At 45.1% G+C, this 14,101-nt stretch overlaps 1 protein-coding gene across 3 annotated transcripts in view; it reads right to left on the reverse strand.

The window, feature by feature from the left end:
• Positions 1–14,101, reverse strand: part of SEMA4A (semaphorin 4A) — a 283,525-nt gene that overhangs the window by 37,643 nt on the left and 231,781 nt on the right. For all 3 annotated transcript variants that reach the window (XM_085638559.1, XM_085638558.1, XM_085638557.1), the window contains exons 10-11: positions 10,215–10,365; positions 7,349–7,538 (exon numbers count right to left, since the gene is read on the reverse strand). In XM_085638559.1, coding sequence (XP_085494685.1) covers positions 7,349–7,538; positions 10,215–10,365 — 341 coding nt within the window. The remainder of the gene's footprint in view (positions 1–7,348; positions 7,539–10,214; positions 10,366–14,101) is intronic.

Genomic DNA, 14,101 nt, shown 5'->3' on the forward strand with positions numbered 1-14,101 from the left:
TCGACTGGCAAGGCAGGGCTTACGGCAACTCGAAGTGAACCTGCAACCCCTTCCCATTCAAATGGAACCTCGGCCACCGGATAGTGGCCCATTCTGCCGTCAGCCATCGCGGTAGGGTGGAGTACATGGGGAATTACCTGCTCTGGAGACACCAGTTGGCTACGTACCATAGTCATACTGGCTCCTGTGTCTCTCAGAGCCTCCCCTCTTTGGCCATTGATGGTGACCCACTGCCCATACTTTGTGGTATTTGCGGGCACCTGGATCTTAGGAACCATCTCCCGTTCTCCCAGGGACACTAAAGTGACACCCGCCCACTCCCTTCCCTTACCTAAGGGCATCTCCTCCCCGAGCACTACACTAGCTACTCCGGGGGCCTTTCCTCCGATGGGAGGGGGTGGTCTTTTCGGGCACTTCACATCTCCCTTATAGTGTCCGACACCACCGCACTCGTAGCAATGGACAACCCTTGGCTGCTGACTCTGGCCAGGATTAGGGTTTCTGGGTGGGTTAGCCCTAGGGGTGAATCCTGTTCCCTTCCCTTGGGAACTATTTTGGGGGCCTTCAGAGAACTCCGTTTTCTTTTCCCCTCCCTCTTTCTTCTGGGGGGCGCCCTGTCCGGTCTTTTGAGAGTCCCCTCCAGTCCCCCTTGTGGACACCCGGGTACTAGCCCAAATGTCCGCCTCCTCAGCAAGCTTCCGGGGATTGGTCAGCTTGCTATCCACCAGGTGTTGACGCAGTTCAGGGAAACATTTTTCGAGCAGGTGTTCCTTCAACATCAAGTCAAACAACCCCTCGTAGTCCCTCACCTCACTGCCTTGTATCCAACCCTCTAATGCCTTCTTTGCATAGTCCAGGAAATCCACCCAATTCTGTGTGCCCAGTTGGTGGCTACCCCGGAACTTCTGTCTATACTTCTCGGGTGTTAGTCCAAACTTCCTTACGAGCGCCACTTTCATGGTGGGGTAGTGGGTCTGCTCATCCTGCTCCAGGGCCAATAATGTATCCCTACCAGCTGGAGGCATGTATTTGTACAATCCCCCTCCCCAATACTTCTCTGGAACCCCATGGACCCTTAATGAGATCTCATAGGCCGCTAGCCACTTGGCGATATCATCACCTGCACTATAGCTAGCTACTATGTCTTTCGGCAAATAGGGTTTGGATTCCCTGGTGATTCCTCTTTCTTCGCTGCCACCACTAGGAACAGGGTGTGCCCCGACCCGTAGGATCTGGAGATCTATCTCCCTGAGCCTCAACTCGTGAGCCATCCTCCGTTCCTCTTTTTCATTCTCCAGCTTCGCCAAATCCCATGTGAGCTGTCTTTTCTCCCTCCGGTCAGTGAATTCTGCTTCTAATAAGCCGTGGCTAGAGACACTGCTGCCCTTCCTTGAAGGTGTTCTGGTCCCCGCTACTAGGTCCCCCACCTCAGGTTGGTACAAACCAGCCCCCTCGCTGACAGGCTCTCCATCCCTATCTTCCTTCTCCACCTTACTTTCTCGTCGTGCCTCCCCCCAAGCCCTTAAGCTGGTCTGGAGCTCACCCTTCTTTGCACCTTGGGGACAAAACACCCCCTCTCGCTCACAAAACTCCCTGAGTTGGGCCACAGTATAAGTTTCCACATCCTCCAATACAAACTCCATTTTGCCCATTCAGGATGGAAGACAGTTGCTTACAGAATCTATGCAGGGGGTACCTTTTATAATACCTCCTCCCACCACCAGAAGTAAATTTGGAAAAAACAAAACTCAAAATTAGGAAGTCCGCTTGGAGAAAACTCCCGGTGTAGGCCTATGGACTACCCACAGTTATTGTCGAGTGGACGCAAGCACAGCTCTATCCCACCGCTGAACACCAATTTTATGTTGGAAACCGGGCAACCGGGTCAGCAGTCACCAGGTTTCCAAGCACAATGGTAGCTTGGCTCGAGCGGTCGGGGGTCAGGCACCGTGCTAAGCGTACGTCACACCCTCACAATAACCATGCGTTCATCCGTTCCAAAAACGACACTACACCGTAAAAATTATGAAAGAAAGTAGCTTGTCTTTATCTTTTTCTCTTAGTTGCAGGTTTCATGAAAATAAATACAATACAATACAATAAGGTTTTCCTCAAAAGAGCAGGTCAAATAAATAATACCACAGTGGGGTTTCAATAAATAGGATCAGGTCATAAATAAACACGGAATAAATATAGGTGCAATAAATACAGAGGGCAATTAAATACTGTCAGACAATAAATACTATGCAGGAATAAATACAGTCAGACCATAGATAAAACGCCTTCAATAAATAATATAAGCAATCACTAACAATGGCAAATCAGATCACATTTATGAGGTAGTCTGGTTTTACTATGCCCAGGTACAGCTTGTGGTCATTTGGATGACATGAGGGGTGTCCCACCTAGATTGATCAAGGCTGGGCCTGCACTGAGGTAGAATAAGGGTAACCTAAGGATCTGGCTCTCCCCAAAATACACAACCCCTCACAGAGGTCACTGCACCAGTCTCAGTTCACCCCTGGCACTCCCAGGCTGGTTCTAACACCCCTCTAGCCCCTAGAATGGTCTTTTAGGGCTCCACAGGGCCTCAAATGCCCTTTCTACCACTTACTGCCCTTTTCACGATGATCGGCTCCGCTCGGCGTCGCTGGACGGCTCCGGTTCGATGTCGCGTCGATCTGTTCCACTTGACGCCGTGTCGATGCCGTCTGGCGGTTCCGGTTCGATGTCGCTGGGCGGCCTCGGTTCGATGTCGCGTCGATCTGCTTTACTTGACGCCGGGTCGGTGCCGTGAGGCGGCTCCGGATCGATGTCGCTGGGCGGCCTTGGCTCGATGTCATGTTCCGGCGTCACAGGGTCACGGTCTCCCCGCTTCCGGGTGTCTCCGGAGTGCGACCTCCACTCCCGACCTCCGTCGGCTCCACCTCGGGTTCCGGCGACTCCGGAGTGCGATCTCCCCTCCCGACCTCCTGCGCGCTTCACCTCGACCTCAGGCGACTCCGGAGTGCGATCTCCACTCCCGACCTCCTGCGCACTTCACCTTGGTTTCCGGTGACTCTGGAGGGCGGACTTCACTCCCCCGTCGACGCCTCACCTCGACCTCAGGTGACTTCCTACTCGACCTCCGGTGACTCTCCACGACCTCCGTCGGCGCCCTCTATCGACCTCTGGCGGCTCCGGGTACGACGTCTGCTTTCCGTCAGCGCCGCTTCTCCACCTCGGGCTCCAGGTCTCCAGGCTTCTCGACGTCGGGACTCCAGGAGGACACTGCTGTACAGGTCAGGAACTTGCTGGTCGTCTTCTTTAAGGCCTCTTCACAATCTTTAGGTCCTTAAGATGGTGTTTCTGGACTTGGTCCCACACAGGGCTCTAGGCTGGGCTTGGTCAGTAGGGACTAGCATCAAGGGTGGGTTTCTGGACCCCACTCCAAGCACTGGTTTCCACCCCTGCTGCCTCACTCCTTCCTCCTTCTGAATCTCTGTCCTCTCTCCTCTCCAGTCAAGTGCCAACTGCCAACTGCCACACTGAGATGGCCTCCCAACATTCCAAACTGCCTCCAACTGTCACAGGGTTCCAGAATGTTGCAGAAGGTTCTAGAAATCTCCAGTGGGTTCTGATGATGTCACAGGTGGCCTCCATTTTGTGTCACAGGCCCTCAGACAGAAGTTCCAGGGGTAGGGAAAATGGCTCCCTGACCGTGCATCAACACTAAAAAGTCTGGTGGTTCCCAAAAAGGAAAAATTCATAACAGGGTTTGAGGCAAACGTGGGACAAAATAAATAATGATGAGGAGGGACCACCCAAAGGGCTGACAGGTCTAACAAGTGTGGCATCTTGTAAAAGGTCTTTTGCACTAAACCCAGCTCTCCCCTTGGGGTATAAGTGACCCTGAGGCCTAGCCAGGCTCCAAATATTAAACACAACCTACACCCTTGTACAGCTCTAGGAAACGTTTTCAGGTAGGGAGTAGGCAGCTCTGGTGCACTAATGTTTGGAATGCCAGGCCAAATGAAATTTTGAAGATTTGCCTTGCATCAACTCTGATCTTGTGTCTGCTTCACAGATGGCATCATCCCAATCCGAAAGCACGATTCATACATGGGCACTAATGGAATGGAGCACAGCTATTATGCTCTTCATCCTGTACAAACATCAGAACTACTTTTGAAGTGGGTCCGGACAGTGGCTGACTTTTTAGTCTTCCGATAAAGCCCTGTCATAAAGCCAGCAGGCCTTGATGGCTTTCCCGTAACATCATCTACAATGAACTAGCCAATGACATGGCCCAGATAGCTGGATTCAGGGCAAGAGTTGGGGGTACAAGTGGGTACACGGCGTTCACCCACTCTTTTCACAGAGTGGATGCCGTGCCCCCTGCTAAGAAGTCGGGCCCCACAGAAATATGTTGAACTTGTCCCAGTGTAATCTTGAAACACAGGGACACGTTCATCAGCTCCTGCAAGTTGTCTGCTTTCGATTCCCAGCAGCAACGTGCAGGCAGGGAGGGTGCTTTTTTTCCACCTCCAGCTGGGCAACGATAAAGACAGAAGTTAAGGGGCACTCAGGCCTCCTTTTGAGCAAGTATGGGACAGGAGGCATCCTGGAACCTCACAAATGCAAATACACCGGGGAGAAATCAAAAGCACACAGCTTGCTATCTCTTCACAGGTACTTAAGAGATGCATGCTTTTTACTTTGTTGTATATAGGTGCATGCACTGTAAGAATGTCAGATGGGTTGGTCTGTCTCAGTATTTACACAAATAACTATTTAAATAGTACTTTTTAAATTTCTTTTATAGTGCTACTCATATCAATGCAGTGTTAAAGCACTTTACATAACATACACATTATCCATTCCAAATAAATCATGTAAGTGTGTAAATTAATGTACAAGATGTGTTACATGAGACAGTCAGGGTTATAAGAAGTAGGAGTCAAATACACTTCATAGCTCACTGTGGTCTACTAGAAGAATTACTATTTATTAACTGCAAGTAACAAAATGATCTCTGTGTTCATAGCAGCAATCCACTTACCTATCTACATAAAATAAAAATCTTTGACCTGCATGTTACATGATATGCTTTGCAGGAGACAACTGTTTAAAAAAAAAAAAAACATATTTTATTGCAGTTTCATATGTTATAACATACATATATCAGAGCATCACTTCCAGTGAGGTCACTTCCTGTGATGCCACGTGGAATGTCACACGTCGGGACGTCATGTGCTTTGATAGCACGCATAATGATGTCACTTGCATACTGCCTGACTTGGTCAGTCCCCCCCCCCACTTCTTTTTTTGGATTCTAAGACATTTGGCCTGTGGGTGTCAGATTACTTTAACAGAGAGCAAGACGCTGCACATTTATAGGCAGGGGGAAGATTAAGTGATTTGCCCAGAATCACAGGAGGTTGAGCTGAGGCCGGGATTGGAAATTAGTTTGCCCGTTCCAATGTGAGCAGCGCTAGCTGAGAGGCTGCATAGCCTTCTGCTCTTGCAAATAGCATGGCACACATTGTTAGAATATTAGCTGTTTCAGAAATGTTCTGCCACGTTAGGCGTTTGGTCAGTTTTAACAGGGTGCTTGAAAGTCTACATTGTTCATGGAGTACAGCTCATATAACAGCAAATTTTAAATATAAAAAGCACGTGGCTATTTATTTTCTTCTGTGCGTGCGTTGTTTAGCTGCTAAGAGGTAGGTTTCAATTAAGTATTCCAATATGAAAACATACATCACGTAATAGTTTATAAATTGCCTACGTGGACAAGTGTATTATTTCTAAAATATCCACATAGTTGAGATTTTTCTTGCTAAGAAACACCCCTAACAACGAATATGATGGGGTTGCTCTGTGACCCTCAGAACCTGGGTATACAGTAGTACATTGTGTGAAGGTGAGTGACCACCTATGGGTCCCTCCTTCCTTCCTATTTTTGAAAGAAAACACTGTAGAAATCTTGCATGACACTAATGTAGGGTATCATTTCCTTACAGGCTGTACATTGGTTTGCTACCATTTTAGTCCTGAGGAAGACCCGGTATGATGCGTAGTCATTAACACAATATCATACTGTCGAAACGTCAACAGCACAGTTTTATGTCCTGTGTCAGCTATCCTATAATATAAAACGAAGAAATAAGGATAACCTGAAATTTAAAGCTTAAGACATCGGACATTATATGTTCTCATTGTCTTAAATGGGTTGTGTGTGAACACCGTTATTATTTAATTTTCACTATTTATATGTGGTTGTGAATTATTGTATATATTCTGTTTGTTATGGGCAGCTAAATATGAGAAAAACAAAACAAATGATTTATATCCTGTAAAGAAAGTGTTCGATATATGACAATGAATATATTTAACTAAAAACTTAGTTTTTTGTCATGCTTGTCGTTTTCTATGTGTTGAACTCATCTTACGGAAATAAGATTAACTTTTTTCTCTCAAAGGGATCATTTTGTGACCCATTGATATTAATGTTGAGCGGTCAACAACATTTTTCCACAATTCTTGATGAAGAATTGATTCACCCGACAGAACTCCTTATAGTTTATAACAAGAAACATTCCTAAGCACTATTTGAAAGGTGTGCTTCTCTTACATTCACTTTAACCCCTTCGCTGCTGCGGACATTCCGCTGCAGCGCTGGGGGGGGGCAGGGGGGCAGCGCGGTGGGCCTGTGCTCATGACGGAGCCGCTCCGTCATGAGCCACAGTTGAGCTGTGCTCATGACGGAACGGTTCCGTCATGACTCCGCCCATTTGCGTTGTCCCCTCGCACAGGCGGGGAAACAGCGCCGCGCAGGCGGAGCGGCCGCCAACAGGATTGTCATGACGGAACCGTTCCGTCATGAGCACACGCCAACCGTGGCTCATGACGGAACGGTTCCGTCATGAGCAGGGAAGGGGTTAAAAGTATATTGGGCATGGTAAATGCACCTCTAAACAATACATTTTTACACACAGGGTGCAAACGCACCAAGGTGATGGCAGCATGGAGTGGGTTGGGAATGTCCCCAAAAAGGACCATTTTCCAGAACAGGCATGATCAATAGGCAATGCTTATCTTGGAAAGGTGGGAATGTGGATATGGGGCATCAGCGCAAGCAACACGGAGAGAGGGAGCCACTTTCGCTGTCGCATTATTGGAAGGAACCTATGAGGCTTTCTGTTTCCTACAGCAAAACATTTTAATAAGAAGCCCTTAGGCTGTTGGGCGATTTCCTAAACTAAGCAAGAAAGAAGAAAAAGTCCTTATTTTCAGACTAGAGACAGCAACTTCCTAAAATATAACAGGTTGAAAAAAACTGTTTGTTTTAATGTTCAGCACATACCTGTACCAAGGTACAATACATTGTAGACCACTCCAGAGGCGGCCTTGACTGCATCAACTGCAATCCTGGTGTATATCACATTCTGTTTTACCAGCAGCGGGTGCCTGTCTGTCGCTTCGACCTTCCTGTCCATCAGGAAGTGATCTTTCATGAAGGTGAGCTCTTTATCTGATGACGAGCCCAGTGTGCACTAGTGGAAGGGAGAAAAAGGAATCCTTTTTACATAAGGACACAGGAATGCAATGAGATTAGATTCAGAAGGAAGATCGAGCTACAATGAAAGCATCTTTAACTGGCCCATGAACACAGAAGAAGAGGTGAAACCACCTGAAATCTCTGCATGAACATCCAGGTCAAAATGAGAAATTACCAGAGAGGGAGCTCAGGTAAAGTCAAGGAGTGGAGCATTTCCCAAGGCAAAGTGCTCTTAATAGTACAAGATACAAAAGTACAAAATTGTACAAGGCTGCAGAAAAGAATTGTGACCTGCCCAGAACATTGGATATACAAAAAGTTAACCCTGGCAACCGTGCAGATGTGGTTAGGTTAAATATGGCACAGTGAGCCATGCTGTCCTTATCTGACTCTCTTTTTGTAGGGATGGGTAAGGCCAGCAGGAAGCAAGTTGTGTTGCTAATATATACACCAATGGACACTGGGGTCGAGCACTCAGTGCATCTCCTCTGGGAAAGACTAGTGTTTCAGTGAGAGTCGTGTGAACTGCGCAGGGGTTCACTGATCTCATGTCCCGTGGAAAGAAATTTAAACAACACAAAAGGTGTGTGCTTGGCTTGAACATTAAATATGGTCTCCCGCTTTGAAACAATGCGTTCGGTTAGGATTCACCTGCCGAGTTGGACTTGCTGCCATAGGCACGCCACCGTCTGCCAGACCATGACAAGAGGAGTATGAAGGCGTTGACAAGGAAGGAATGGTGGAGGAGCTGGGATTTGGGGAATAAAAGGGACACTGCTGAGAGGAGAAGGAGCAGATCACCTCTTATAGATGGGAGGGAGGCGACAGGCATACGAAGAAAGATGGGCACGAAGGAACTGGGTCACCCTTTGGCCTTCATTACGAGCGGCTACTGAATTCCCATGGGGTTCAGAAACATCAGTTGCTAGTCCCATCAGCAGATGGAGGAGCACTGCAGGCCTCTGCATTGATCTAGAGAGGCCAGCTGCTGACACCACCTGAAATCTCCCGGTGACCATCCAGGTCAAAATGAGGAATCACCAGAGGAATCCAATCCAGAATTACTATTTACCCTGTAAATCCTCATTTTATTGGGCCCTTAAGGTCCAACTCATAGTGGGCTGGATTATTCCAACCTCTAAAATTACTGGTACCCGCGATATCGCTAAACCTGTGTGTGGTGAAAAAACTGCCCATTTTCCGGGACCGGTAAAGCAAGAGTGATGTTTTTTTTTTACAAAAGAGGTATTTCAGTGAAGTAACAGAAGCATAATCGCAGCAGTTAAAATACCAGGTATCAATTTGGTGTCAGTGACGTGTCGGCAAATGGATATAAGATTAAAATAACTAAGAAAAAAAGGTGGACCCTTGTTCTGCACATAAAAATGAAAACATTTCGGAGTTTAAAGTTTGGCGTGCAAATTTTGGAAACTGTGGACAACAAATAAAAGTGATGGGTGGATTGCTTGAATTAATCTAGATCATGGTTAACTATGCAAAACCAAATCCCAGTCCATTGTTTTTTGTCCTACCATGCCACTTCAAGCAGCCATAATTTGATCAGCCTTGGTCCTGCTCCAGTGGGAAAAGTTCAGCCTGAACTGACAAGCCTGGTGTCCTTTGCACAGGAAGACAGGCAACCCCAGACTCGAGGTTGGGTGAGGGAGACCAACCCAGATTCATTGAAATACCAAAAAGATAGAGAAACATTTGGGTGAAAGACAATCAGGTTTTGGAGAAGACTGGCATACAAATGTGTAATAGAGCGGTACATATGAATAGTTCCTATTGGAAGGTTTAGTAAGTCCATAAATGACTCCCAGTAGGGTAGGGGGGAAATACAAAAAAAGGCAAAGGGTTAGAGAACAACAGGGAAGGAGCTGATGTAATAACCAATCTGTGAAAGCATTGACCATGCTGTGTTGCAGGAATGCTCGCCAGCCATCATCTAACTCGCCTCCATGAATAAGGTAACAAATTGGAGCGACTGTTGGAAGATATCCAAGAGGCATCGACATTCCTCAAAACCAGTGGTCTTCAAGCCTTTTAATACCAACCTCCAGTGAAAAAAAAAACTTTGGGGCCGACCCTCAACATTTTACACAATTATTCTATTCAACTAGTAATACTTAAATATGACTAGGCTTATTTAAACATTGCAGTTAAGTTCCACTACAGTTTTAAAAATGCAATTAAATACATGATTGTAAAACATACTATTCTGGTCAGGCAGGTCTTACGGACATGTAAACATATCTACAATGTGATTATTAGAAATGGGGGTGGGGGTTTTGTAGAATATTTGGAGTCCCTTCCCTTATGACACCTTGTCCCAGCCAGGATATAAATGACAATAGATGTTGGCGATAGCCATTACAGAGCGGCTTACTGCCGCTCCATTTTTTTCCTCCGAAGGCAAAGCACTTATCAGCATCATGCTTATTTTGACCAGAGCCTGGTGTCCCTCCTGGTCTAAACCAAGGAACACAATATTGTAGCAACACAGAGCAAGAGAGTAGACAATTATGATCTGCTTATGCCTTGAGGTGCAAGGAAAGTTGACAAGGCAGAATAAAACCAAATTTAAAACAGTGAGAGCATTTAGATGTGGAGAAAGAGAAAAGGCTAGACGTGGTCCATTGTGGGAGTTCGGTAAATAAATATGACTCACGCTGCCGGGCCGCGGGCTTGAAATGGGTCCTGTGTAGGTGGTCCATCGCGAACTGTCTTTGTTCAGCTCCTTGAAGTTGCCTTCAAAGGCACGTTCAATTTCCATTAGGTCAAAAGCACAGATTGCTGAGCTTGGGGAACCTCCTACCTGCCTGGGAAGAGATAAAGGATATTATTAGTTTAACAAGCAGGTAAGGCTCATCTGTAATGCAACATATGACAAACCATCTTCTCTGCCATCTCCACTGGTGGGGAAAGGCCCAGGGAGACTTAGGGTACCAGACTTTTGGTGGGAAGGTCCATTGATCCAAAGAGAGAGAAAGACTAAACTCTGGAAAGGGAATTTGGAGGGGAGGCGACTAAGCCTGGACCTCACACCTAGTCAAACCCTATTTCAACATCTCATAAGCACTGCACAGATTCAACCTCTTCTGCCCAGATATAATCGTTTAAGGATCATTGGGCTGCCCTCAACATAAAGTTCGATTTTCTTCCTAAATTAACCCTACAGCAAGCACAGCAGAAATGCAAGTAAAATGTTCTATATATAAATACATGGAGAGTTGAACATCAAAAAACTGGTTGTTATCAAGGGTTTTCTTGGCTAATAAATTGGTCCAGCATATATTCATAATAAAAAACCAAAAAAGAGTAATGTAGCATAGCATAAAACATATAAATCAAACTTGCCCCATCAGAGGCTGCAATGCATCTTTGTTCTTTTCCAATTCACTTTTGATTCTGACATGGATTTGACTTCCTCAAGTGGTATATTCCATTTTTAGCTCAGGACCCACACTTTCATACAGAAACTCGAGAAAGCGTTGAGACAGCCCAATTTCTCTGAACATCTGCTTTCTAAAAATAAATTACTGCAATCTGAGTAAAACATAGTTTAGTGTACCGTTCTGCTGTTGTATAGTATCCTTCAATAATAACAGAAGTTCAGGGGCTACTCCCTGAGCCTGGCTTACCACTAGAAGCAGCCATCTTAACCCATGCAGCACTCTGTCCAGCCCTTTTGAGACTCCAGGGGGCATGACGGCGGCAGAAGACATAGTCACCAACAGCAATGCCAGTTGTTGTCTGACTCTTCTTCTGCCACCAAGCTGCTCTGATTTCCTCTTCAGGAGTCGCCCACAGCCCTGGGTGTGGCTTGAGCCCGAGGAAGATGGCGGCATTCCTGTGACTCGCTTGAGGTGACGGGCTTTCTGAGGGATTTTCTGGCTTCACCCGAGTCTTGAAGGTCTGCAAAACGGCATAATTTATGGTCGGAATGTAAGAGCCTCTAAATGGAAGTATTTTCCTCTTCTTTCTGGCAAGCTTTGACCTTTTATTAACCTTTCTGCCCACAGCTGAGGTATCTGACAGCTGCTTATCTGCCACTCGCGCGCTGGGAGAGCCCGGTTTCCTTTCAGTTTGCATTTTCACTGGCAGCATAGATTTCTGGAGGTTAACAAATTGAACTAACATGAGAAGAACTCTAACGTTAAATTCTGCAGTGATTTATTGCCTCACTTTGCCTTGCAATGCCCCTTCTGTGAAACACATGCTTCCTGACTAACTGAATGAGAACTGTGGCTTCAAAGCAGTCTGCACACTGAGGAGATTATTTCCATCGCACTCTGAATTTCTTCAGAAAGGAGCAATGTTTTATTCATTTACTGACCTCGGTTCACTGATTATGGATGTTTCACACTAGAAGTCATATAGAAAAGTGAATTTGGACATTACTCCCTTGCGCTTGTATTAACAGACTTTAGATGGGCATTTCAGCAACCTTGTTCCTGTGTTGCTAATAGGTGTATGTGCAAATATCTGCACTTCTTAGCTGTGTTTCTCTCAGAACCTACAATGTTATATGAGTGTACCACGAGATTCTTTATTTAAAGTGGCTTTATTGGATATGGTATTAAGCTAAGCATGTGGTATGGTTTGCTTGGGCATAGACACACTCTTGTAATGTATTGTGGTGACTTACATTTCATACATATATTCTATTCCATTTAAGCATACAGATATCACTTTTATATTTCACTTCATGCTTATTGGCAAATGTATATTTAGATATTCTGTCATGTGCCAAATGCACGCAAATTCTGTTACAGTGTGCCTTGCCCACTATTATTAGGTGGAATTGCGCACGCAAATTATACCTTGCAGTTTTACATTACCTTTTCTGTATAGGTTTTAACTCTCCCCATTGCATGGGTAGGTTAAAAAAAGTATCTTCATCGCAAATATCTTCACATCGTAGATTTATTGTCCATTCAAAGTCACGTGTGAACTTCATTAAAATGGAGGACTCCCAAACATCGACGCCAAAAACAGCTGCTTCTTCGAATACGACTAATGGCTCCTCTTCTCTCACTAAAATAACAACTAAACGCCTTAATCAAAATCCACCCTCTCCACCCAAGCCTTCTTAGTCTGTCTCCATGGATCTCCTTCTGGAGGAAATTCGAGCTCTGCGGCCATTTGTTGAAGAGACATAGTCTAAAATACAAATCTTAACCGATGGATGGGAAAAATTGGAAGAAAGAGTCACTAAGGTTGAACATAATGTTGAAACTCTCAGTGCATGTTACAACAAAGTAGACATCTTTAATTCCCAGATTACATCCTTGCAAAAACAGGTTGAAAGCCTTGAAAATAGAAACAGACGCAACAACCTTCGCATTTATGGATTATCGGAAGGCACGGAGGGATCGGATCCCATCTCCTTCTTTCAAAAATTTCTACCGACAGTACTAAATCTACCGGAGGGCACTACTCTCAATATACAACGTGCTCATAGACTGGGCCCACTGCATTCAACACCCTCAAGCATGAAAAGACCAAGAGGAGTTATATTGTATTTCCTTGAGTATACTGACCTCCTCAAAGTGCTTTCCGCAGTTAGGCTCCTGAAGCGTATTTCATTTTCAGGTCATCAACTGTTCTTCTCGCAAGACTATGCCAAATCCACAGCAGATAGACGCAAAGAATTCCTCAATATGCGTCCAGCGTTGCGTTCAATTGGAGCTCGTTTCGGATTGCTTCATCCTTGCTTGTTTAAAGTCACTCTCAACAATAACACCACGACTTATGAGGACCCAACAAAGCTGAAGAGTTTCCTCAATGCACAATGCCCAGAAAAGATGGACATTTCCAGCACTCGCTTTAAATAGTTTTTCTTCTGGAATATATTTGAATAGGGATTAAATCCTCAGTGTGCTGTTTTAACTATAGAAGTTTAGTATACCTTTTGCCATGGTATAATGGTTTGTTTGATCTCATTAATCTCTAAATAGCTCTTCTTCTGTTATATATTGGAATAGGGTTTAGCTTTTCAGTATGTTGTTTTACTTACAGAATTCTAGAATGGATTTTGTCATGGTATAATGGTCTGTTTGTTCTCATTATCTTCTTCCATTTCACATTATGACCTCATAATGTCTGATGTCATAATGTGTCGTGACATATTCCATCCTGTTTGTATTAACCATTTGTTGTTTCTTTTTACATAGGACCTAACCTCATGTGCTTGACCTTTTAGTTTTGAATGTTGTTTACATCCCGAAGTCTTCCCCGCCTTACCTCATAGAGTCTGGGTACGTCATCGTTCCATGTGGTCTCCCCCCCCCCCCCCCCATCCTTCCATTGTTTTGACTTCTTTGTGGATATGATCCTTTTTCTTATATTCTTCTTAACAGCTCTCACCCCTTCTCCATTTTTCCCTCTTCTTTCTTATCATACATGTTTCTATCATTTGCCTCTTTTTCCAATCTTGCTTCTTCCTTTTCTTCATCTTTCCCACCTTTTCAGCTTCTCTCAATTGGTTTTAACTTTTAATATCTTTGTACCTAATATAAGGTTTACTTCAATGTTTTTTATAGTTCTTATTGC

The sequence above is a fragment of the Triturus cristatus genome, chromosome 12 (assembly GCF_964204655.1).
Source record: "Triturus cristatus chromosome 12, aTriCri1.1, whole genome shotgun sequence".
NCBI classification, from domain to species: domain Eukaryota; kingdom Metazoa; phylum Chordata; class Amphibia; order Caudata; family Salamandridae; genus Triturus; species Triturus cristatus.